Source organism: Pseudophryne corroboree, chromosome 12 (genome assembly GCF_028390025.1).
Source record: "Pseudophryne corroboree isolate aPseCor3 chromosome 12, aPseCor3.hap2, whole genome shotgun sequence".
Classification (NCBI taxonomy): Eukaryota; Metazoa; Chordata; class Amphibia; order Anura; family Myobatrachidae; genus Pseudophryne; species Pseudophryne corroboree.
Genome location: NC_086455.1, coordinates 161,359,517 through 161,386,313, shown reverse-complemented (window position 1 = coordinate 161,386,313; position 26,797 = coordinate 161,359,517). Strand labels below are relative to the sequence as shown.

Below are 26,797 nucleotides of genomic sequence, written 5' to 3'. Positions count from 1 at the left end.
CCCAGGACCCTTGTGCAATGATGCACTGACACTTTTCCTGGTTTTAGGAGGTTCCTGACTAGCTCGGATAACTCCCTGACTTTCTCCTCCGGGAGAAACACCTTTTTCTGGACTGTGTCCAGAATCATCCCTATGAACAGCAGACGTGTCGTCGGGATCAGCTGCGATTTTGGAATATTTAGAATCCACCCGTGCTGTTGTAGCAGTACCCGAGATAGTGCTACTCCGACCTCCAACTGTTCCCTGGACTTTGCCCTTATCAGGAGATCGTCCAAGTAAGGGATAATTAAGACGCCTTTTCTTCGAAGAAGAATCATCATTTCGGCCATTACCTTGGTAAAGACCCGGGGTGCCGTGGACAATCCAAACGGCAGCGTCTGAAACTGATAATGACAGTTCTGTACTACGAACCTGAGGTACCCTTGGTGAGAAGGGCAAATTGGGACATGAAGGTAAGCATCCTTGATGTCCAGGGACACCATATAGTCCCCTTCTTCCAGGTTCGCTATCACTGCTCTGAGTGACTCCATCTTGAATTTGAACCTTTGTATGTAAGTGTTCAAAGATTTCAGATTTAGAATAGGTCTCACCGAGCCGTCTGGCTTCGGTACCACAAATAGTGTGGAATAATACCCCTTTCCCTGTTGTAGGAGGGGTACTTTGATTATCACCTGCTGGGAATACAGCTTGTGAATTGCTTCCAATACTGCCTCCCTGTCGGAGGGAGACGTTGGTAAAGCAGACTTCAGGAACCTGCGAGGGGGAGACGTCTCGAATTCCAATCTGTACCCCTGGGATACTACCTGTAGGATCCAGGGGTCCACTTGCGAGTGAGCCCACTGCGCGCTGAAACTCTTGAGACGACCCCCCACCGCACCTGAGTCCGCTTGTAAGGCCCCAGCGTCATGCTGAGGACTTGGCAGAAGCGGTGGAGGGCTTCTGTTCCTGGGAAGAGGCTGTCTGCTGCAGTCTTTTTCCCTTTCCTCTACCCCGGGGCAGATATGACTGGCCTTTTGCCCGCTTGCCCTTATGGGGACGAAAGGACTGAGGCTGAAAAGACGGTGTCTTTTTCTGCTGAGAGGTGAGTTGGGGTAAAAAGGTGGATTTTCCAGCTGTTGCCGTGGCCACCAGGTCCGAAAGACCGACCCCAAATAACTCCTCCCCTTTATACGGCAATACTTCCATATGCCGTTTGGAATCCGCATCACCTGACCACTGTCGTGTCCATAAACATCTTCTGGCAGAAATGGACATCGCACTTACTCTTGATGCCAGGGTGCAAATATCCCTCTGTGCATCACGCATATATAGAAACGCATCTTTTAAACGCTCTATAGTCAATAAAATACTGTCCCTGTCCAGGGTATCAATATTTTCAGTCAGGGACTCCGACCACGCCACCCCAGCGCTGCACATCCAGGCTGAGGCAATCGCTGGTCGCAGTATAACACCAGTATGTGTGTATATACTTTTTAGGACATTTTCCAGCTTCCTATCAACTGGCTCCTTGAGGGCGGCCGTATCAGGAGACGGTAACGCCACTTGTTTTGATAAGCGTGTGAGTGCCTTATCCACCCTAGGGGGTGTTTCCCAACGCGCCCTAACTTCTGGCGGGAAAGGGTATAATGCCAATAATTTCTTAGATATCAGCAATTTTTTATCGGGGGAGACCCACGCATCATCACACACTTCATTTAATTCTTCTGATTCAGGAAAAACTACGGGTAGTTTTTTCACACCCCACATAATACCCTTTTTTGTGGTACTTGTAGTATCAGAAAATAGGATTTTGGTACTTACCAGGTAAATCCTTTTCTTTGAATCCATAGGGGTCACTGGAGTACTCTTGGGATATGGACGGGCTTCCGTAGGAACACAGCACTGAATATTTAAATTTAGTAACACTCCACCCCTCCATATCCCTGAGCACTTACTCAGTGTTTTTTACTGAGCCGAACAGGAATTAAGAGAGGTTAATAATGGAGTATTACATATAACATAACTGACAATAACGAAGTTAACCCATAACGTTACTGACAACTAACAGTTGACACCCTAACCAGCACTTGTAACTTGAACCAGTCGGTGAAAATGTGTTACCATAAGATCCTCAGAACTAACCCCAAGTAAGTAAACTGCTCTGGGTGGGCGTCCAGTGACCCCTATGGATTCAAAGAAAAGGATTTACCTGGTAAGTACCAAAATCCTATTTTCTTTTTCATCCACTAGGGGTCACTGGAGTACTCTTGGGACGTACCAAAGCTTCCCCCGTGGGCGGGAGAGCAGTTTGGCACTTGTAACACTAGGCGGCCAAAGCTAGATGCTGATGCCGCAAAAGTATCAAACTTGTAAAAGCGCACAAACGTGTGCACTGAAGACCATGTAGCCGCCCGGCAAAGCTGCGTCGCAGAAGCCCCACGACCAGCTGCCCATGAAGTTCCCACAGAACGTGTGGAATGAGCGGTTACTGACGTAGGCGGTTGTAACCTAGCATGAAGGTAAGCCTGGCGTATGGTCAGTTTTATCCATCTGGATAAAGTTTGTTTAGATGCTGGCCAACCCATCTTGGCAGCATCATAGAGAACAAATAACGTATCCGTCTTACGAACTGAAGACGTTCGGGTTACATAAACGCGTAACGCACGAACCACATCCAGAGTTCCAGACTGTGCTGTCAACACAGGAACTACTATTGGTTGATTGATGTGAAAAGATGACACTACCTTTGGTAAGAAGGCGGGATTCGTCCGAAGTTCCGCTCTGTCATCATGAAACACCAAATACGGTGGCTTGCATGACAAGGCACCCAAATCCGAAACACGCCTTGCCGAAGCTAAGGCTAAGAGAAAAATTGTTTTCCAAGTGAGAAACTTTATATCCACTTGTTGTAAGGGTTCAAAATATGAAGACTGTAAGAACTCCAAAACCAGATTCAAGTCCCATGGCGCTGTAGGTGGAATGAAAGGAGGCTGTACCCTGATTACACCTTGGAGAAAGGTGCGTATAGACGGCAATAGAGCCAATCGTCTTTGAAAGTAAATTGACAAAGCAGATACCTGCACCTTTAGTGTAGATAAACGCAAACCTCCATCTAAGCCTGATTGTAGAAACAACAAAAGGCGGCATAACTTGAAAGCTGATGTCGGAAATTTCCGAGCTTCACACCAACCTATATAGGCACGCCATATTCTGTAATAATGAGCTGCCGTAACCGGCTTCCTAGCTCGTAACATGGTTGGTATAACTGAATCTGGAATGCCCTCTCTTTTTAAGAGGGCGGTCTCAACAGCCACCCCGTCAAACGCAGCCGCGCTAAATCGGGGTAAAGAAAAGGACCCTGTTGTAACAGGTCTGGACGTATCGGGAGCGGCCACGGATCGTCTGCGAGTAATCCTCGAAGATCCGAGAACCAAGCTCTCCGAGGCCAATGAGGCGCCACTAGTATGACTGTGAGCGACTCTCCTTTGATCCGTTTTAGCACCAGAGGGAGCAGCGGAAACGGTGGAAACAGATACACCAGACTGTACGGCCACGCGACAGTGAGAGCATCCACCGCGACTGCCTTTGGATCTCTTGTTCTGGACACATACTGGGGCGTTTGATGATTGTGTCGAGATGCCATCAGGTCCACCTGAGGATAACCCCATCGCTGAACCAACATGTGAAACACTTCTGGATTTAATGACCATTCGCCTGGGTGAAGATCCCGACGACTGAGATAATCCGCTTCCCAGTTGTCCACTCCCGGAATGAACACGGCCGACAATATCACCTGGTGGTATTCTGCCCAATTGAGGATTCGAGCTACTTCCCGCATTGCCATGCGGCTTCTCGTTCCTCCTTGTTTGTTGATGTATGCGACCGCTGTCGCATTGTCCGACTGCACTTGGACAGGCTGAGAGCGAACCATGTGCACCGCTTGTCGTAGCGCATTGAAAATCGCGCGGAGTTCTAGAACATTTATTGACAGCAATTTTTCGTGATCCGCCCAGAGACCCTGGAGCTGACAATTTTGAATTACCGCTCCCCAACCTCTGAGACTGGCGTCCGTAGTTAGAATTATCCAATTGCAAACTCCGAACCGTCTTCCTGCGGTTAAATTGTGTTCCTTGAGCCACCATAGCAGAGAAACTCTTGCTATTGGTGACAACCTCACTCTGTGGTGAATCTGCAGATGCGAGCCCGACCACTGGGCAAGCACGTTCAGCTGAAATGGACGAGAGTGAAATCTCCCGAACTGAAGCGCCTCGAAAGCTGCCACCATTGTGCCTAACAGGCGAATGCACAAGTGTACCGACACTGTGCGTGGTTTGAGTACTAATTGTACTAGATGGCGTAGCATTTGTACTTTCTGTTGTGGTAGGTAAATCCTTTGATTGACCGTATCGAGAATCATACCTAGGAACTGAAGGCGTTGAGACGGAATCAGATGTGATTTCTTGAAATTGACAATCCAACCGTGGTGAACCAATACATTGTAAGTTAGCAGCGCATGTTGGGTAAGTATCTGTTGAGACGGAGCTTTGATGAGCAGATCGTCTAAATACGGAACTATCGTCACTCCCAGGGATCTGAGGTGAGCTATCATCACAGACATTACTTTGGTGAATACCCGAGGCGCTGATGACAGGCCAAACGGCAGAGCCTGAAACTGGTAATGGTTCTGGCGTATTGCAAATCGTAAGAATTTCTGATGAGGCTGCCAAATTGGAATGTGTAAGTACGCATCCTTGAGGTCTAGCGCAATCATAAATTCCTTGGTCTCTAACCCCGCAATCACCGACCGTAGAGACTCCATTTTGAATCTGTAGTAAGTTACGTACTGATTGAGGCCCTTTAAGTTCAATATTGGTCTGACTGAGCCATCCGGCTTCGGGACCACAAACAGGCTTGAATAATAACCCTGACCCTGTTGGTGTACAGGGACCGGAATCAACACTGCCGAATCCAGTAAGGACTGAATGGCAATTTGCAAAACTCTCCTCTTGTCGTCCGACAGAGGCAATCCTGTCTTGAAAAACCGCAGAGGCGGCAGACAGTCGAACTCTATTTTGTAACCTTTGAACACTAAATTGCGAATCCAGCCCTCCGCGGATGTGTGGAACCACGCCCCATGGAACGTCTGAAGGCGTGCTCCCACAAGTGGAGAACCGAGATGGGCTGGTAACCCGTCATGCCACTGGCTTGTCGGTAACCTTAGCGTCTTGGCGAGTTGTGTTGGTTTGATGGAAACCACGTCCTCGACCACGTCTAGCAGGCGTGGCTGATCCTCTGCCACGTCCTCGAAAGGGCTGAGGTCTAAAGGATTTGAACGAAGGTCCAGCGTACCTTCTTCTTGGCGCAGGTGGAGGCAATGGTAAGAACACAGACTTACCTCCCGTAGCCTCCTTAATCCATGCGTCCAATTCTGGACCAAACAACTTCTTGCCATCGTAAGGCAACGCCTCTATACTTCGTTTGACCTCTGCCTCCGCTTGATAAGTACGCAGGTAGAGTGCTCTTCGTGCCGTAACTAGCGAAGATGAAATACGAGAAGTGAGCTGACAGACGTCAGTAGACGCTGTACAGAGATACTCTACAGCCTCAATCATTTGATTCACCTGAATTATCAGGTTTTCGTCATGTAAAGCCGATTTGAGTTCTGTAAGCCATATTATGAGCGCCTTAGTGACCCAAATGCCAACCAATCCAGGTCTTAGCATCACACCTGCTGCTACATACATGGATTTAAGCATAGTTTCTATCTTACGATCTGACGGATCTTTAAGCGTAGTAGCTGATGGCACTGGTATGGTTAATTTCTTGGTAAGCTTTGACACTGAAGAATCAACTATTGGTGGATTCTCCCATGTACCCGTTACCGATTCTGGAAACGGATAACTAGACTTAAATCTGCGAGGTATAGAAAACCGTTTATCTGGATTCTGTCTGGATTCTACTAACATCTGATTTAGAGAATCCGACACAGGAAAACTTACTGGCGTCTTCCGTCGTTTAGTAAATATGACCTGATCATTGGTGAGAGGCTGCTCAGCTTCAGGAAACCTTAGCGACTGCCGTACCGCTCTGATGAGATCATCAATGCCGGAACTGTTAACATCCTCGCCGTCTGACTCCACTTCGCCCTCCTCCCCCTCATCGTGTTCCGTGAGGTCTGGGATGGAATCGTCAGACTGCAACATAGCAGACACTGGAAAATCATAAGACATATGAAAATTATCCCGTTTGCCCAAAATGGATTTGGACCCTACGCAAGGCTGAGACGCCTCCGGTAGTTCTGGCGGTCTCACCCTAGACTCAGATCTTAGCGTTTCTCGCTCCAGACGAGCAGCGGTCATTTCAGTCTGAAATTTCTCCAGTACATTTACTAACATACCCCACGGAGGGTCCGGTGATGAAATTGGTTGCAAAACCGGAGCAGAAATGGTATTCTGAACGGAATCCACAAAACATACGTTACATGTGGTAGATCCAACCGGTAACACACTGCCACATACTTTGCAAATATGCTTTTTAGTTTTTGCTGGTGCCTTACTCATTATGGCGACAGACAATACAATACACAAAACACAGACACCTGCACGACTCAGTAAAATAGCAATAAGGTGGCTCTGTATATATATCTGGCCCAGTGCAATACACGTGGCCAGTACTATGAAATTTGATCCCAAATTCCCACGAACACCCCTGCGCCTCCGGTGGAGAAGAGATGTAGGACAGGAACGTTCTGGAATCACAGAGGAAGACACAGGAAGCTGTTAAAAATGGCTGCCCTGCTATACTTATACACATAATCACAGTGCATTCACTGATTATACTGTAACAATCCCTCTGCTGCTGCAGTATTTCACTGATATGTCCCCCCTGTAATGGCTGTTTATCTTATTACAGCGGCAGCGCAGCGTGTGGGCCCCCAGCGGGTATCGTAGAGCGCTACGTGTGTCCCAGCGGTGGGCTCCTATATATAGCGTGTCAGCTACCAAGGTAGCGCTGCTGTTCCGAGGTGCCTGGCCGGAGGCTGTGGCCTAACGGGCGGGTACCTGAGCGGGGAGAGCCGCGGCGCCTGCACGGAGGTCTGTGGCCGAACGTGTGGGCGCCTGAGTGGATAGAGCCGCTGCGCCTGCACGGAGGTCTGTGGCCGAACGTGCGGGCGCCTGAGAGGGGAGAGCCGCTGCGCCTGCACGGAGGTCTGTGACGAACGTGCGGGCGCCTGAGTGGAGAGAGCCGCGGTGCCTGCACGGAGGTCTGTGGACGAACGTGCGGCCGCCTGAGCGGGGTGGAATGGGCGGGCGCCTGAGCGGGAAGATGCCGGAGGCTGAGAGGGGAGAGCCGCTCCTTGCCGTCACCCAGCACTATGTCTCCACACGTCGGGGCGGCAGCGAGAGCTGACCGCCCCGTTTCACATACCTCACTCCTGCAGACGTGCGGAGGCTCCGACGGGGCTTTTCAGTAAGCGCCGGCCAGCCAGTGCAGGAGGATGTGAGGGCTGTGAGGGAGCTCTTTCAGAGAGGCCCGACACGCCCGTGCTGCAATCAGCAGCTGCACTATCCCTGACCCTGCCTTTTGGAAGGGGGACAGGGATGTGGTCAAACAGTAGAAAAAATAAAAATAAAAATAAATAAAAGTTTCTTCAACAAAACCGTGACTTCAGCTAAGCATGTGTTGCCACGTTCAGCACAGAAAAAAATAAGAATTTACTTACCGATAATTCTATTTCTCGGAGTCCGTAGTGGATGCTGGGGTTCCTGAAAGGACCATGGGGGATAGCGGCTCCGCAGGAGACAGGGCACAAAAAAGTAAAGCTTTACTAGGTCAGGTGGTGTGCACTGGCTCCTCCCCCTATGACCCTCCTCCAGACTCCAGTTAGGTACTGTGCCCGGACGAGCATACACAATAAGGGAGGCATTTTGAATCCCGGGTAAGACTCATACCAGCCACACCAATCACACCGTACAACTTGTGATCTAAACCCAGTTAACAGTATGACAACAGAAAGGGCCTCTTAAAGATGGCTCCTTAACAATAACCCGAATTAGTTAACAATAACTATGTACAAGTATTGCAGATAATCCGCACTTGGGATGGGCGCCCAGCATCCACTACGGACTCCGAGAAATAGAATTATCGGTAAGTAAATTCTTATTTTCTCTATCGTCCTAAGTGGATGCTGGGGTTCCTGAAAGGACCATGGGGATTATACCAAAGCTCCCAAACGGGCGGGAGAGTGCGGATGACTCTGCAGCACCGAATGAGAGAACTCCAGGTCCTCCTTTGCCAGGGTATCAAATTTGTAAAATTTTACAAACGTGTTCTCCCCCGACCACGTAGCTGCTCGGCAGAGTTGTAATGCCGAGACCCCTCGGGCAGCCGCCCAAGATGAGCCCACCTTCCTTGTGGAGTGGGCTTTTACAGTTTTAGGCTGTGGCAGGCCTGCCACAGAATGTGCAAGTTGAATTGTGTTACAAATCCAACGAGCAATCGACTGCTTAGAAGCAGGTGCGCCCAACTTGTTGGGTGCATACAATATAAACAGCGAGTCAGATTTTCTGACTCCAGCCGTCCTTGCAATGTATATTTTTAAGGCTCTGACAACGTCCAACAACTTGGAGTCCTCCAAGTCGCTAGTGGCCGCAGGCACCACAATAGGTTGGTTCAGATGAAATGCTGATACCACTTTAGGGAGAAAATGCGGACGAGTCCGCAGTTCTGCCCTATCCGAATGGAAGATTAGATAAGGACTTTTATAAGATAAAGCCGCCAATTCAGATACTCTCCTGGCAGAGGCCAGGGCTAGTAACATAGTCACTTTCAATGTGAGATATTTCAAATCCACCTTTTTCAATGGTTCAAACCAATGGGATTTGAGGAAATCTAAAACTACATTTAGATCCCACGGTGCCACCGGAGGCACCACAGGAGGCTGTATATGCAGTACTCCCTTGACAAAAGTCTGGACCTCAGGGACAGAGGCCAATTCTTTTTGGAAGAATATTGACAGGGCCGAAATTTGAACCTTAATGGATCCCAATTTGAGACCCATAGATAATCCTGATTGCAGGAAATGTAGGAAACGACCCAGTTGGAATTCCTCCGTCGGAACCCTCCGATCCTCGCACCACGCTACATATTTTCGCCAAATGCGGTGATAATGTTTCACGGTGACTTCCTTCCGTGCCTTAATCAAGGTAGGAATGACTTCTTCTGGAATGCCTTTCCCTTTTAGGATCTGGCGTTCAACCGCCATGCCGTCAAACGCAGCCGCGGTAAGTCTTGAAAAAGACAGGGACCCTGCTGTAGCAGGTCCCTTCTCAGAGGTAGAGGCCACGGTTCGTCCGTGAGCATCTCTTGAAGTTCCGGATACCAAGTCCTTCTCGGCCAATCCGGAACCACTAGTATTGTTCTTACTCTTCTTTGCCGTATGATCTTCAATACCTTTGGTATGAGCGGCAGAGGAGGAAACACATACACTGACTGGTACACCCAAGGAGTTACCAGTGCGTCCACAGCTATTGCCTGTGGATCTCTTGACCTGGCGCAATATTTGTCCAGTTTCTTGTTGAGGCGAGACGCCATCATGTCTACAATTAGTCTTTCCCAACGGTCTATTAACATGTTGAAGACTTCTGGATGTAGACCCCACTCTCCCGGATGAAGATCGTGTCTGCTGAGGAAGTCTGCTTCCCAGTTGTCCACGCCCGGGATGAACACTGCTGACAGTGCTATCACGTGATTCTCCGCCCAGCGAAGAATCTTGGCAGCTTCTGCCATTGCACTCCTGCTTCTTGTGCCGCCCTGCCTGTTTACATGGGCGACCGCCGTGATGTTGTCCGACTGAATCAACACCGGCTTTCCTTGCAGGAGAAGTTCCGCCTGGCTTAGAGCATTGTAGATTGCTCTTAGTTCCAGAATGTTTATGTGAAGAGACTTTTCCAGACTCGTCCATACTCCCTGGAAGTTTCTTCCTTGTGTGACTGCTCCCCAGCCTCTCAGGCTGGCGTCCGTGGTCACCAGGATCCAATCCTGAATGCCGAATCTGCGGCCTTCTAATAGGTGAGCCTTCTGCAACCACCACAGAAGTGACACCCTTGTCTTTGGTGACATGGTTATTCGCAGGTGCATCTGCAGATGCGACCCTGACCATTTGTCCAACAGATCCCTTTGGAATATTCTTGCATGGAATCTGCCGAATGGAATTGCTTCGTAAGAAGCCACCATTTTTCCCAGGACTCTTGTGCATTGATGTACTGACACTTTTCCTGGTTTTAGGAGGTTCCTGACCAGATCGGATAACTCCTTGGCTTTTTCCTCTGGAAGGAAAACCTTTTTCTGAACCGTGTCCAGAATCATTCCTAGGAACAGCAGACGAGTTGTCGGGATTAAATGGGATTTTGGAATATTCAGAATCCACCCGTGTTGTCTTATCACCTCTTGAGATAGTGCTAAAGCTGTCTCCAGCTGTTCTCTGGACCTTGCCCTTATTAGGAGATCGTCCAAGTATGGGATAACTAATACGCCTTTTCTTCGAAGAAGAATCATCATCTCGGCCATTACCTTGGTAAAGACCCGAGGCGCCGTGGACAATCCGAACGGCAGCGTCTGAAACTGATAGTGACAGTTTTGAACAATGAACCTGAGGTACCCCTGGTGTGCGGGGTAAATCGGAACGTGTAGATACGCATCCTTGATGTCCAAGGATACCATAAAGTCCCCTTCTTCCAGGTTCGCTATCACTGCTCTGAGTGACTCCATCTTGAACTTGAACTTTTTTATGTAGAGGTTCAAGGACTTCAGATTTAGAATAGGCCTTACCGAGCCATCCGGCTTCGGTACCACAAATAGAGTGGAATAATACCCCTTTCCTTGTTGTAATAGGGGTACTTTGACTATCACCTGCTGAGCGTACAGCTTGTGAATGGCTTCCAACACCCTCTCCCTTTCGGAAGAGACGGTTGGTAAGGCAGACTTCAGGAAACGATGAGGAGGATCCGTCTCTAATTCCAACCTGTACCCCTGAGATATTATCTGCAGGATCCAGGGGTCTACCTGCGAGTGAGCCCACTGCGCGCTGTAATTTTTGAGACGGCCCCCCACTGTCCCCGAGTCCGCTTGAGAGGCCCCAGCGTCATGCTGAGGTTTTTGCAGGAGCCGGGGAGGGCTTCTGTTCCTGGGAAGGAGCTGCCTGTTGGTGTCTCTTCCCTCTTCCTCTGCCTCGTGGCAGGTACGACAAGCCCTTTGCTCTCTTATTTTTGTAGGAGCGAAAAGGCTGCGGTTGAAAGGTCGGTGCCTTTCTCTGTTGGGGAGTGACTTGAGGTAAAAAAGTGGATTTCCCGGCAGTAGCCGTGGCCACCAAGTCTGATAGACCAACTCCAAATAACTCCTCCCCTTTATACGGCAAAACCTCCATGTGACGTTTTGAATCCGCATCGCCTGTCCACTGTCGTGTCCATAAGGCTCTTCTGGCTGAAATGGACATAGCACTCACCCGAGATGCCAGTGTGCAAATATCCCTCTGTGCATCACGCATATAGATAAATGCATCCTTTATTTGTTCTAACGACAGTAAAACATTGTCCCTATCTAGGGTATCAATATTTTCAATCAGGGATTCTGACCAAACTACTCCAGCACTGCACATCCAGGCAGTTGCTATAGCTGGTCGTAGTATAACACCTGCATGTGTGTATATATTCTTTTGAATAACTTCCATCTTTCTATCTGATGGATCCTTAAGTGCGGCCGTCTCAGGAGAGGGTAACGCCACTTGTTTGGATAAGCGTGTGAGCGCCTTGTCCACCTTAGGGGGTGTTTCCCAGCGCGCCCTAACCTCTGGCGGGAAAGGGTATAATGCCAATAACTTTTTTGAAATTATCAACTTTTTATCAGGAGCAACCCACGCTTCATCACACACGTCATTTAATTCTTCTGATTCAGGAAAAACTGTTTGTAGTTTTTTCACACCATACATAATACCCTGTTTTACGGTATCTGTAGTATCAGCTAAATGTAACGTCTCCTTCATTGCCAAAATCATATAACGTGTGGCCCTACTGGAAAATACGTTTGAATTTCTACCGTCGTCACTGGAATCAGTGCCCGTGTCTGGGTCTGTGTCGACCGACTGAGGCAAAGGGCGTTTTACAGCCCCTGACGGTGTTTGAGGCGCCTGGACAGGCATTAATTGATTGTCCGGCCACCTCATGTCCTCAACTGACTGTTTAAGGGAAGATAAACCATCACGTAATTCCACAAATAAAGGCATCCATTCTGGTGTCGACCCCCTGGGGGGTGACATCTGCATATTTGGCAATTGCTCCGCCTCCACACCAATATCGTCCTCATACATGTCGACACCACGTACCGACACACACTGCAAACTCACAGGGAATGCTCTAATGAAGACAGGACCCACTAGCCCTTTTGGGGAGACAGAGGGAGAGTCTGCCAGCACACACCACAAAGCGCTATATATACAAGGGATATCCTTATATTAAGTGCTCCCTTATAGCTGCTTTAATATATATATATATAGCCATTAATGTGCCCCCCCTCTCTGTTTTACCCTGTTTCTGTAGTGCAGTGCAGGGGAGAGACCTGGGAGCCGTTCTGACCAGCGGAGCTGTGACAGAAAATGGCGCCGTGTGCTGAGGAGATAGGCCCCGCCCCTTTTTCGGCGGGTTCTTCTCCCGCTATTTTTCCAGTCAGGCAGGGGTTAAATATCTCCATATAGCCCCTATGGGCTATATGTGAGGTATTTTTAGCCTTGTATAAGGTTTATATTTGCCTCTCAGAGCGCCCCCCCCCAGCGCTCTGCACCCTCAGTGACTGCCCAGTGAAGTGTGCTGAGAGGAAAATGGCGCACAGCTGCAGTGCTGTGCGCTACCTTATGAAGACTGAGGAGTCTTCAGCCGCCGGTTTCCGGACCTCTTCACGCTTCAGCATCTGCAAGGGGGTCGGCGGCGCGGCTCCGGGACCGGACTCCACGGCTGGGCCTGTGTTCGATCCCTCTGGAGCTAATGGTGTCCAGTAGCCAAGCAGCAAATCCACTCTGCATGCAGGTGAGTTTACTACTTTCCCCCTAAGTCCCACGTTGCAGTGATCCTGTTGCCAGCAGGACTCACTGTAAAGAAAAAAACCTAAACTAAACTTTCTCTAAGCAGCTCTTTAGGAGAGCCACCTAGATTGCACCCTTCTCGTTCGGGCACAAAATCTAACTGGAGTCTGGAGGAGGGTCATAGGGGGAGGAGCCAGTGCACACCACCTGACCTAGTAAAGCTTTACTTTTTTGTGCCCTGTCTCCTGCGGAGCCGCTATCCCCCATGGTCCTTTCAGGAACCCCAGCATCCACTTAGGACGATAGAGAAACACTGAGTAAGTGCTCAGGGATATGGAGGGGTGGAGTGTTACTAAATTTAAATATTCAGTGCTGTGTTCCTACGGAAGCCCGTCCATATCCCAAGAGTACTCCAGTGACCCCTAGTGGATGAAAAAGAAATATGCAAAGCCTCCTTCATTGCCGTGATCATGTAACGTGTGGCCCTACTGGAAAATACGTTTGTTTCTTCACCGTCGACACTGGAGTCAGTGTCCGTGTCTGTGTCGACCGACTGAGGTAATGGGCGCTTTAGAGCCCCTGACGGTGTTTGAGACGCCTGGACAGGCACTAACTGACTTGCCGGCTGTCTCATGTCGTCAACAGTTTTTTGTAAAGTGCTGACACTATCAAGTAATTCCTTAAATAAGACCATCCAGTCAGGTGTCGACTCCCTAGGGGGTGACATCACTAATACAGGCAATTGCTCCGCCTCCACACCATTTTCCTCCTCATACATGTCGACACACGCGTACCGACACACAGCACACACACAGGGAATGCTCTGATAGAGGACAGGACCCCACTAGCCCTTTGGGGAGACAGAGGGAGAGTTTGCCAGCACACACCAGAGCGCTATATATGTATAGGGACAACCTTATAAATAAGTGTTTCTCCCTTATAGCTGCTATATATGTTTTTATATACCAAATTAGTGCCCCCCCCTCTTTTTTACCCTGTTTCTGTAGTGCAGGACTGCAGGGGAGAGTCAGGGAGACGTCCTTCCAGCGGAGCTGTGAGGGAAAATGGCGCTTGTGTGCTGAGGAGATAGGCTCCGCCCCCTTCACGGCGGCCTTTCTCCCGCTTTTTATGAGGTAAAATGGCAGGGGTTAAATACATCCATATAGCCCAGGAGCTATATGTGATGTATTTTTTACCATAAATAGTGTTTTCATTGCGTCTCAGGGCGCCCCCCCCCAGCGCCCTGCACCCTCAGTGACCGGAGTGTGAAGTGTGCTGAGAGCAATGGCGCACAGCTGCAGTGCTGTGCGCTACCTTTCTTGAAGACAAGATGCCTTCTGCCGCCGATTTCTGGACCTCTTCACTCTTCTGGCTCTGTAAGGGGGCCGGCGGCGCGGCTCTGGGACCCATCCATGGCTGGGCCTGTGATCGTCCCTCTGGAGCTAATGTCCAGTAGCCAAGAAGCCCAATCCACTCTGCACGCAGGTGAGTTCGCTTCTTCTCCCCTTAGTCCCTCGATGCAGTGAGCCTGTTGCCAGCAGGACTCACTGAAAATAAAAAAACCTAAGTCTATACTTTTATTCTAAGCAGCTCAGGAGAGCTACCTAGATTGCACCCTTCTCGGCCGGGCACAAAAACCTAACTGAGGCTTGGAGGAGGGTCATAGGGGGAGGAGCCAGTGCACACCACCTAGTCCTAAAGCTTTTATTTTTGTGCCCTGTCTCCTGCGGAGCCGCTAATCCCCCATGGTCCTGACGGAGTCCCCAGCATCCACTTAGGACGTCAGAGAAATAATAAAATATATATATAGTATAATCTAGCATTTATATCCACCACTGCAATCTGCAACAAAGCCATGTACTGAGGTTAAAAGCGGTTTCATTTATTCTGAATGAGGTACTCACTCTTAAGCAGCAGTATATTTCCTGCATTACTCCGTTTATATCTTGATGAGGTTTCATAGAGATCTCTAATGATACAAAGTATAACTTGGCTTCCCGAGTAACCCTTCCTTCCCCGGTTCCCTATTTTATTAGCCGCCGCCCCTCCCCATCATTTTGTTTCAATGAAAACTATTGATTAAAAACAAACGGCTTCATTTGGTAAGACGGACTATTCTATCTGGTCAGCACGTAGCTCGGCCCCATGCTAGCCTCCGCACCTTTCACAGCTGTGCTAAACAAACATTTATAATGGTGTAAAAAGAAAACTCTCCATTATCCTCATTTTCTCACCATCTATGGTCACGCAAGTAACATCAGAAGCTATAATCCAGTGCACAAACAATCGGTTGAAAGGACAGTAAGCGGGTACACACCTGGCGGGCCATACAGTAAACAACCCTTTGGAGGTATAATTCCTACACGCTGGAAAAGCTCTGGATTTGTGAGAGGAAGCTCAATGACCTGTTCATAAGAAAAAATAAATAAAATAAAAAAATGTAAGTAAATGTTTATCCCTGTTGGCTTAAACTATACTCCTGGGGGTATTCAATTGGCGGCAATTACCAAGACGAGCCGGATCTTACACTTTCTTCGGCAGCTCATATCCAAACAAACATTCAGTTTTTTCTTCCAACCCCATAAATAGCAATGATATACGTAATCATAACCGTATACTTCCGCTAATTACCAACCCAGGTTAGTACATAAATACAGGACCCAGTCCCTAATCCACAGGCCACACAAATCACTGTGACAACTGCATCAGGATGTCCTGCACTGTGGAATCGGTCCGTTTATTGGTTTATAGGAAGTGGAAAACCATCACCTACCTCTCTGAGCTCTCTGATCTGTTCAGACAGGCCTCCAATTTCAGAATAGGACACATCCCCGGGGTCCTCATGGGACATGTTATACACAAGCGGATCCACTTCTCGTGGCAAGTAGCTGGAACAAAGATAAGGTAACAATGAGTCCAAGTCTATACAAGATAAAAGCCCAATGATGTATGGTGGCGGCTGGCACGGACAGATCTGCGCCACCACCTCAAAAGGCATCGGCATAATAAATCCTAATCTACTCGTTCTGCAACGCCAGAACCAAAGCGGCTCTGAAATGTCTGGGATTAGCGTATGGGGACAATACTCTCTGATGAGACGGTGTGAGCTATCCCTCCATGCTGAGATCTCTGCACGTATACCTTAATACGGAAACTGGATCACACTCACCGCATGATAGTGAGCGTAGTCATGTCTAAAGCCACTCTGGTCCCCGGCTTCAGCTTACTTTTATCGAGCTGTGTTAAAAGAAACACAAACACATTCAGGCACCTGACAAAGCAGTAGTTCAACAGGAATCGGGAATATTTTGCAAGATTTCACATTTTCCCACATATCAGACGAGATGTTACTGGCTCCAGGGAGAAGGGAAGTGTTCAGTACGGCTTGCTCTCCCCAAAGCGGCTTCCTTTCAGAGCTATGCGGCAGAATTAGGTCAACGACAGAAGCCCCCAATTGCGTTCCTTTGCCCACTACATAATTACGCAGCAAATCAATAAAATAACAGAATCTTAAACCTCAAAACAACCACAGCAGGTTTCTACAAAGGCTGAACACTTCTTAGCTATTACATACATACCATGCATTATGGGAAGCAATCAATTTGCCGGCGGTCGGGATACCGACGCCAGAATCCCGACAGCCGGAATGCCGGCGCACAGGGGCTATTCAAACTCATGGGTGTACATGACATCCATAGAGTGTGAATAGATCCTGTGGCGAGCGCAGCAAGGGGACTTGTAGCCCTCACCCTGCTACCGGCATTCTGGCGGGTGGGATGCTTCTGTAAGGATACTAACAGCCGTCATCCCAATCCGCCGGAAATACATATGTATCGCTATATTATATATGTACAACAGCAGCAGTTGCTTAATACATCATAAATTACTAGTTACCAGCCCGTCAAAATGACGGAACATCCTAACAGTAATGTCAGCGCCCGGCGGCTGTGCGCACCGGACGGAGCAACACTTGAATCGCTCTTTCGGGTACCATCTAGTCTAGTTATTACATAGGATAAGCATTTACAAAACTTATACGCGTAAAGAAAAAAAAAAAGCTATAATGAAAGGAAATTACCTGCCGACGGCACCCAACAACATATCTCGGCCCGTTTGTCGCTTTCACAATGACTGAAATCAAACGAGTTTGAAATTTGAGAGCTTCTAAAAATGATTTATTCATTCAAAACATGATATAAAACTTAAATTACTGTATGTATCAAGAAACAAAATGGAGAGAATATAAAATACTTACATTTTTCTTCTGTTAGCTGTTTAAGAACTTCCCCGACAATCTGGAAAAAATCAGAAATATAATGTAATTACAGGGTAACAAAAATGCTATGGAGGAAATCTATACAAATTCTTGCACACAAAGACGTGAAAATAAAAAAATACATGACGGCTAAAATATGCTGAAGTAGCTTTATTTATTTGATTTTCAAAAAAGAAAATACAAGAGGAGACAACAACAAGTCATATCCAGCTGTATTAGCTTTTAGGGGGATATCCAATTATCCCCGTTTAAACGTCGGGTACGAAAAACGGGCATTTATCGGACTTTTTTTCCAATGTTTCACCGATTTTTTTTATTTATTTTTTTACAGGCTATCCCGAAAACGGGGCTGTTTCCGGGGGTTTTGCTTTGCCTGAAACAAAATCCCCGATAAGCCGGAGCGTGCCGCAGCTTATCGGGGCTAATTAGATAGCCCCCGGCGGGACAATTAGCCCCGGTAAAAAAACGGGGCTAATTGGATATCCCCCTTAATGAGAGAGAAAAAAAAAACATTCTGTAAAACTCTTGGCCGAGGACGTCACATAGATAAAGCTCCACACAGAGTTAATGTAAGGGGATCCGGTCAAGATCCCAGTGGTCAGGATCCCAATACTACTTGGAACGCCGACACCCCGAATGGAGTCACAAGGCCGCCGGGATTCCGAACGATCGTGCGCCGGCCACCAAGAGAGGTAAACCCAACAGCAGCGGGAGGATTAGGCTGCAGACTGGAGGATTAGGTGTAGGCTGCGGAGAGAAGGGGTTAGGCACCCTCCCGGAGGGTTAGGCTGCAGGGGCGGGTTAGGTTTAGTCTGCAGGAATGGAGGCGGGGGGGGGGTTAGGCTGCGGAAAGGGGAGAAAGGGTTAGGGAGGCATTGGAGGAAGGAAAGTATACTTGCCTTCCCCTGTTGGGATTCAGCCTATCGGGATGCCGCGGTCAGGATTATGACCCGCCATATTCTACCCAACCCAATGTAAAGACCCGTTAGCCTGGTGAGCTCGGAATGTGAATGCAGAAACTACTCCACAACATTTTAAACAATGGGGCAGATGTGTTAATCCTGGGGAAGTGATAAAGCAGTGATAAGTGGAAGGTGATAGCGCACCAGCCAATCATTACGTGTTTGAAAAATGAGTTAGGAGCCGATTGGCTGGTGCGTCATCACCTTCCACTCATCACTTCTCCAGGCTTAGTACATATGCCCAATGATTTCTAAACCAGATAATATAATGGTGGCAGAGTCTGGAGATTGGAATATACGTACACCCCAGGACACTTGGAAACGTGTGGAAACAGGAAGTTCTGCAGAAACTATTCCTTGTGTTCCCGTTCTGCCATGAGAACACATCGTATGTAATGACGGAAGCCGTAAGGATAGGGGTGACACTGGGTAAGCAGTATATAAAGGGCACTCCTTTAAAGATACATTTGGATTTTTATTTAGCAAGAAGATATATTACTAAAGGGGCTGTAACAGTAAGGAACCGCAATGTACTCCGTATGGAGAGACCATAAAGAGCCGGAGAGTAATCAAACGCACGCTCTGCGCTCCGCTTACCTGCCCCACGCTCTGCAGAGCCTTCAGGTCATTTTCCGATTTCTCATACTGTTTGGTGAGTTCCTTCAGTTGCTCTCTCACTGGTGGGGAAAAAAATCCAAACTATTTATCTAGGGTCCGAAATATATAAAGGTAAAGTCTAATTAAAGTCTAAACATTAAGTTACCGAACAATTGGCCTTATTCAGGTTTGTTAGCAAACCAAAAAAGTTAGCAATTGGGCAAAAACATGCTGCACTGCAGGTAGAGCAGATGTAACATGTGCGGAGAGAGTTAGATTTGGGTGGGGTGTGTTCAAACTGAAATCTAAATTGCAGTGTAAAAATAAAGCAGCCAGTATTTACCCTGCACAGAAACAATATAACCCACCCAAATCTAACTCTCTGCACATGTTACATCTGCCCCAGAAGTGCACATGGGCCCTCATTCCGAGTTGTTCGCTCGGAGTTTTTCATCGCATCGCAGTGAGAATTCTCTTAGTGCGCATGCGCAATGTTCGCACTGCGACTGCGCCAAGTAACTTTACTATGAAGAAAGTAAGTTTACTCACGGCATTTTCATCGCTCCGACGTTCGCATTGTGATTGACAGGAAATGGGTGTTACTGGGCGGATGCACGGCGTTTTAGGGGCGTGTGGCAGGAAACGCTACCGTTTCCGGAAAAAACGCAGGAGTGGCCGGAGAAACGGTGGGAGTGCCTGGGCGAACGCTGGGTGTGTTTGTGACGTCAGCCAGGAACGAAAAGCACTGAACTGATCGCACAGGCAGAGTAAGTCTGAAGCTACTCTGAAACGGCTATCTCGGTTGTAATCGCAATATTGCGCCTACGTCGGTCGCAATTTTAAGAAGCTAAGATTCACTCCCAGTAGGCGGCGGCTTAGCGTGTGTAACTCTGCTACATTCGCCTTGCGAGCGAACAACTCGGAATGAGGGCCATGGTTTTGCCCAATTGCTAACAAACCTGAATAACCTATGTCCTGTTACGTACAACGGCTTAAGCAGAAAATGTTGAAAGACCCATTGATGCATCCCGGTACGTGTTATTCTGCCTGGGAAATAACATTTACCCCTCTAAGCGAACCGTTAATAGAATCCATATACTAAAAAGTACCTTTTAAATCACAGCACTTATAATTTTTTTTTTTTAAACAAGATACATAATCAAAATAAAACCAATACAAACTATCCATTAACGATCCCCCTATTGTGCGATGTTTATGGGAAATGTTATGCAGCAGGTAAGTATAAATGGCACCTACTGATTACACTATCTGCAATAACTGTCAGCAGAGCAATAGTAAAGTATACATCTGCAGAAAGAAATACTCTATAAAGTGACCAATGCGCTGGAGTAAAACGAGCGGATGATGGCAGATTTACGACATGTCACTTGGTATCATCTATGACAGGGCTGAGCCCTCTCACACCAGCTGTGCATTACTGTAAGTAGAATTTATTACTGCACCGTCTGTGGTGGGATCAGGGGCTGATATTATGTGCCCCCCCCACCGTGGTGGGATCAGGGGCTAATATTATGTCCCGTCCCCAGTGGTGATGGGATCAGGGGGTAATACTGTGTGCCCCCCCCCCGTGCAGTAGTGGTGGGATCAGTGGGTAATACTATGTGCTCCCTCCCCCGTGGTTGGATCAGGGGCAATACCGTGTGCCCCCCTCTCCCCAGTGGTGGGATCAGGAGGTAATATTATGTGCCTCCCCCACGTGGTGGTGGGCTCAGGGGGTAATACTCTGTGCCTCCCTCCTGTGGTGGTGAGATCAGGGGTACCAATGTGTGACCCCCCTGTGGTGGTGGGATTAGGGGCTAATACCGTGTGACCCCCCCCTGTGGTGGTGGGATCAGGGGATAATACTGTGCGACCCCCCCACCCCCCCCATGGTGGTGGTAGGGTCAGGTGGTTAAGACTGTGTGCCAGCCCGTGGTGGTGGTAGGGTCCGGGGGTAATACTGTGTGCCAGCCCGTGGTGGTGGTAGGGCCAGGGGATAACACTATGCGCTCGCCCTCACCCCCTAAGGTAAGATCAGGGTAATACTATGTGCCCACCCCTTGTGGTGGTGGGTACAGGGGGCAATACTATGTGCACCATGTGGTGGTAGGATGAGGGGGTAATACAGTGTGCCGCCCCCCCCCCCCCCCTGTGGTGGTGGGGTCATGGGGTAATACTGTGTGCCCCCTGTGGTGGTAGAATGATGGGTAATAAGAAGTGTGCCCCCGTGTGGTGGTAGGATGAGGGGTAATACAGTTAGCCCCCTGTGGTGGTAGGATGAGGGGGTAACACTGTGTGCCCCCCTGTGGTGGTAGGATGAGGGGGTAACACTGTGTGCCCCCCTGTAGTGGTAGGATGAGGGGTAGTAAGGAATGTGCCCCCCTGTAGTGGTAGGGTCAGGGGGAAACACTGTGTGTGCCCTGTGGTGGTAGGATGAGGGGCGAATAAGGAGTGTGCCACCCTGTGGTGGTAGGGCCAGGGGGTAACTGTGAGCCCCCTGTGGTGGCATGGTCAGGGGGTAATACTGTGTGCCCCCCGTGGAGGTAGGATGAGGGAGTAACACTGTGTGCCCCCTGATTTGGTAGGATGAGGGGGTAACACTGTGAGCCCCCTGTGGTGGCAAGATGAGGGGGGGGGGGCAATACTATGTGCCCCCCTGTGGTGGTAGGGTGAGGGGGTAATACTGTGTGCCCCCCTGTGGTGGTAGGGTGAGGGGGTAACACTGTGTGCCCCCTGTGGTGGTAGGGTGAGGGGGTAACACTGTGTGCCCCCTGTGGTGGTAGGGTGAGGGGGTAACACTGTGTGCCCCCTGTGGTGGTAGGGTGAGGGGGTAACACTGTGTGCCCCCTGTGGTGGTAGGGTGAGGAGGTAACACTGTGGTGGTAGCATGAGGGGTAATACTGTGTGCCGCCTGTGGTGGTAGAATGAGGGGGTAATACTGTTAGCACCCTGTGGTGGTAGAATGAGGGGGTAACATTGTGGTGGTAGGATGAGGGGGTAACATTGTGGTGGTAGGATGAGGGGGTAACACTGTGGTGGTAGGATGAGGGGGTAACACTGTGGTGGTAGGATGAGGGGGTAACACTGTGGTGGTAGGATGAGGGGGTAACACTGTGGTGGTAGGATGAGGGGGTAACACCGTGTGCCCCCCTGTGGTGGTAGGATGAGGGGGTAACACTGTGGTTGTAGGATGAGGGGGTAATACTGTTAGCCCCCTGTGGTGGTAGGATGAGGGGGTAACACTGTGGTTGTAGGATGAAGGGGTAACACTGTGTGTCCCCTGTGGTGGTAGGATGAGGGTTACTAAGAAGTGTGCCGCCAGGTGGTGGTAGGATGAAGGGGCATCACTGTGGTTGTAGGGTCAGGGGGTAATACTGTGTGCCCCCTGTGGTGGTAGGATGAGGGGGTAACACTGTGGTGGTAGGATGAGGGGTAACACTGTGTGCTCCCTGTGGTGACAGGATGAGGGGTAATAAGAAGTGTGCCCCCTTGTGGTGGTAGGATGAAGAGGTAACACTGTGGTGGTAGGGTCAGGGGGTAATACTGTGTGCCCCCTGTGGTGGTAGGATGAGGGGGTAACACTGTGGTGGTAGGGTCAGGGGTAATACTGCGTGTCCCCTGTGGTGGTAGGATGAGGGGGTAACACTGTGTGCCCACTGTGGTGGTAGGATGAGGGGTAATAAGAAGTGTGCCCCCCTGTGGTGGTAGGATGAAGGGGTAACACTGTGGCGGTTGGATGAGGAGGTAACACTATGGTGGTAGGGTCAGGGGGTAACACTGTGAGCCCACTGAGGTGGTAGGATGGGGGTAATAAGAAGAATGCCCCCTGTGGTGGTAGGATAATGGGGTAACACTGTGTGCCCCCCTGTGGTGGTAGGATGAGGGGGTAACACTGTGTGCCCCACTGTGGTGGCAGGGTCAGGGGGGTAACACTGTGGTGGCAGGGTCAGGGGGGTAACACTGTGGTGGCAGGGTCAGGGGGGTAATACTGTGGTGGCAGGGTCAGGGGGGTAACACTGTGGTGGCAGGGTCAGGGGGGTAACACTATGTGCCCCCTCGGGTGGTAGGATGAGGGGGGTAACACTGTGGTGGCAGGATGAGGGGGTAACACTGTGTGCCCGCCTGTGGTGGTAGGATGAGGGGTAATAAGTGTGCCCCCCTGTGGTGGTAGGATGAGGGGGTAACACTGTGGTGGCAGGATGAGGGGGTAACACTGTGTGCCCCCTGTGGTGGTAGGATGAGGGGTAATAAGAAGTGTGCCCCCCTGTGGTGGTAGGATGAGGGGATAACACTGTGGTGATAGGATGAAGGGGTAACACTGTGGTGGTAGGATGAGGGGTAATAAGAAGTGTGCCCCCTGTGGTGGTGGTGGTAGGATGAGGAGGTAACACTGTGGTGGTAGGATGAAGGGGTAATAAGTGTGGCCCTGTGGTGGTAGGATGAAGGGGGTAACACTGTGGTGGTAGGATGAAGGGGGTAACACTGTGGTGGTAGGATGAAGGGGGTAACACTGTGGTGGTAGGATGAAGGGGGTAACACTGTGGTGGTAGGATGAAGGGGCAACACTGTGGTGGTAGGATGAAGGGGCAACACTGTGGTGGTAGGATGAAGGGGCAACACTGTGGTGGTAGGATGAAGGGGCAACACTGTGGTGGTAGGATGAAGGGGCAACACTGTGGTGGTAGGATGAAGGGGCAACACTGTGGTGGTAGGATGAAGGGGCAACACTGTGGTGGTAGGATGAAGGGGCAACACTGTGGTGGTAGGATGAAGGGGCAACACTGTGGTGGTAGGATGAAGGGGCAACACTGTGGTGGTAGGATGAAGGGGCAACACTGTGGTGGTAGGATGAAGGGGCAACACTGTGGTGGTAGGATGAAGGGGCAACACTGTGGTGGTAGGATGAAGGGGCAACACTGTGGTGGTAGGATGAAGGGGCAACACTGTGGTGGTAGGATGAAGGGGCAACACTGTGGTGGTAGGATGAAGGGGCAACACTGTGGTGGTAGGATGAAGGGGCAACACTGTGGTGGTAGGATGAAGGGGCAACACTGTGGTGGTAGGATGAAGGGGCAACACTGTGGTGGTAGGATGAAGGGGCAACACTGTGGTGGTAGGATGAAGGGGCAACACTGTGGTGGTAGGATGAAGGGGCAACACTGTGGTGGTAGGATGAAGGGGCAACACTGTGGTGGTAGGATGAAGGGGCAACACTGTGGTGGTAGGATGAAGGGGCAACACTGTGGTGGTAGGATGAAGGGGCAACACTGTGGTGGTAGGATGAAGGGGCAACACTGTGGTGGTAGGATGAAGGGGCAACACTGTGGTGGTAGGATGAAGGGGCAACACTGTGGTGGTAGGATGAAGGGGCAACACTGTGGTGGTAGGATGAAGGGGCAACACTGTGGTGGTAGGATGAAGGGGCAACACTGTGGTGGTAGGATGAAGGGGCAACACTGTGGTGGTAGGATGAAGGGGCAACACTGTGGTGGTAGGATGAAGGGGCAACACTGTGGTGGTAGGATGAAGGGGCAACACTGTGGTGGTAGGATGAAGGGGCAACACTGTGGTGGTAGGATGAAGGGGCAACACTGTGGTGGTAGGATGAAGGGGCAACACTGTGGTGGTAGGATGAAGGGGCAACACTGTGGTGGTAGGATGAAGGGGCAACACTGTGGTGGTAGGATGAAGGGGCAACACTGTGGTGGTAGGATGAAGGGGCAACACTGTGGTGGTAGGATGAAGGGGCAACACTGTGGTGGTAGGATGAAGGGGCAACACTGTGGTGGTAGGATGAGGGGGCAACACTGTGGTGGTAGGATGAGGGGGCAACACTGTGAGCCCCCTGTGGTGGTAGTATGAGGGGTAATAAGAAGTGTGCCCCCCTGTGGTGGTAGGATGAGGGGGTAACACTGTGGTGGTAGGGTCAGGGGGGTAACACTGTGAGCCCCCTGTGGTGGTAGTATGAGGGGTAAAAAGAAGTGTGCCCCCCTGTGGTGGTAGGGTCAGGGGGTGACACTGTGGTGGTAGGGTCAGGGGGTGACACTGTGGTGGTAGGGTCAGGGGGTGACACTGTGGTGGTAGGGTCAGGGGGTGACACTGTGACCCCCTGTGGTGGTAGTGGTATGAAGGGTAATAAGAAGTGTGCCCCCCTGTGGTGGTAGTATGAGGGGTAATAAGAAGTGTGCCCCCCTGTGGTGGTAAGGTCAGGGGGTGACACTGTGAGCCCCCCTGTGGTGGTAGTATGAGGGGTAATAAGAAGTGTGCCCCCCTGTGGTGGTAAGGTCAGGGGGGTGACACTGCGAGCCCCCCTGTGGTGGTAGTATGAGGGGTAATAAGAAGTGTGCCCCCCTGTGGTGGTAAGGTCAGGGGGGTAACACTGTGTGTCCCATGTGGTGGTAAGATGAGGGGTAATAAGAAGTGTGCCCTCTGTGGTGGTAGGACGAAGGGGGTAACACTATGGTGATAGGGTCAGGGGGGTAACACTGTGGTGGTAGGACGAAGGGGGTAACACTGTGGTGGTAGGTAGGATAAAGCGGGTAACACTGTGGTGGTAGGTAGGATAAAGGGGGTAACACTGTGGTGGTAGGTAGGATAAAGGGGGTAACACTGTGGTGGTAGGTAGGATAAAGGGGGTAACACTGTGGTGGTAGGTAGGATAAAGGGGGTAACACTGTGGTGGTAGGTAGGATAAAGGGGGTAACACTGTGGTGGTAGGGTCAGGGGGGTAACACTGTGGTGGTAGGGTCAGGGGGGTAACACTGTGAGCCCCTGTGGTGGTGACAGGGTCAGGGGGTAACACTATGGTGGTAGGGTCAGGCGGGTAACACTGTGGTGGTAGGATGAAGTGGGTAACACTATGGTGGTGACAGGGTCAGGGGGTAACACTATGGTGGTGACAGGGTCAGGGGGTAACACTATGGTGGTAGGGTCAGGCGGGTAACACTGTGGTGGTAGGATGAAGTGGGTAACACTATGGTGGTAGGGTCAGGCGGGTAACACTGTGGTGGTAGGATGAAGTGGGTAACACTATGGTGGTGACAGGGTCAGGGGGTAACACTATGAGCTCCCACCGGTGCCGGAATGACAGAGCCCCGGGGATGACACCGGCAGCCGCAGCTGTCAGCAGTCTCCCGGGCATGCAGGAGCTGGTGTCCCCGGTGTGCGGCGATCCGGGGCTGAGAACTGCGCTGGGAGACGCCGCGGCACCCGCTCAGGCCCAGCCAATGCCCGGAGCCGGCGCTCCTAGGCCGGCATGACACAGCGACTAGAAGCCGGGGCTGTCCGGAGCGGTGACGCGGCTCTCCCGAGGCTCCAGCACCCGCCGGCCGGCTCCCCCACCTCTCCCTCCGCCACTCACACTCCTTCAGCCGCCCGTCTATCTCCTTGTGCTCCAGCAGCTTCTTCCTGTAGTCCTGCAGCGCCTTCTCCCGCGGGTCCGCCATGATGAGAAGCCGCTGCTCATAGGGAATGCCGGGAAGGGCCATGGCCGCCGGGGGAGGAGGACTGAGCGGGGAGCGAGAGGCGCAGGTAGAGCCCGGACAGAGCGGGAGCCCGGCACCACAGCGCCCTCCCGGCCGGGCGGGGGTACTACATGCAGGGAAAGGCAGCAGACAGCGCCATGGCAACCGGGGGAGGAGCTACCAGCAACTATCCACTGCACCTGAATGGGTGTTACTGGGTGGCAATGGGGCACGGTAGATGCTAGATCCAAGTGGCCCAAGGGACCTTTTTTACGTCAGGAGGAGGAGCCACGACACAAGGGATTGGAGCTAGGCCAGAGGAATAGTTCCTCTACTATCCACACCACCAACTATTACCTTTAGTAACCCGATGGCGAGCGAAGCGAGCCACCGAGCCCGAAGCGTGGCGAGCGGAGCAAGCCACCGAGCCTGAAGCGTGGCGAGCGAA

General features: G+C 50.5%; 1 protein-coding gene across 1 annotated transcript in view; it reads right to left on the bottom strand.

Moving 5' to 3' along the window:
• PSMC6 (proteasome 26S subunit, ATPase 6) overlaps window positions 1–26,413 on the bottom strand; it is a 35,924-nt gene extending 9,511 nt beyond the window's left edge. Inside the window, exons 1-7 of the mRNA XM_063948370.1 lie at window positions 26,247–26,413; window positions 18,887–18,966; window positions 17,307–17,346; window positions 17,130–17,182; window positions 16,221–16,288; window positions 15,825–15,939; window positions 15,369–15,456 (exon numbers count right to left, since the gene is read on the bottom strand). Coding sequence (XP_063804440.1) covers window positions 15,369–15,456; window positions 15,825–15,939; window positions 16,221–16,288; window positions 17,130–17,182; window positions 17,307–17,346; window positions 18,887–18,966; window positions 26,247–26,373 — 571 coding nt within the window. The 5' untranslated portion in view covers window positions 26,374–26,413. The remainder of the gene's footprint in view (window positions 1–15,368; window positions 15,457–15,824; window positions 15,940–16,220; window positions 16,289–17,129; window positions 17,183–17,306; window positions 17,347–18,886; window positions 18,967–26,246) is intronic.
• Between the last annotated feature and the right edge of the window lie 384 nt (window positions 26,414–26,797).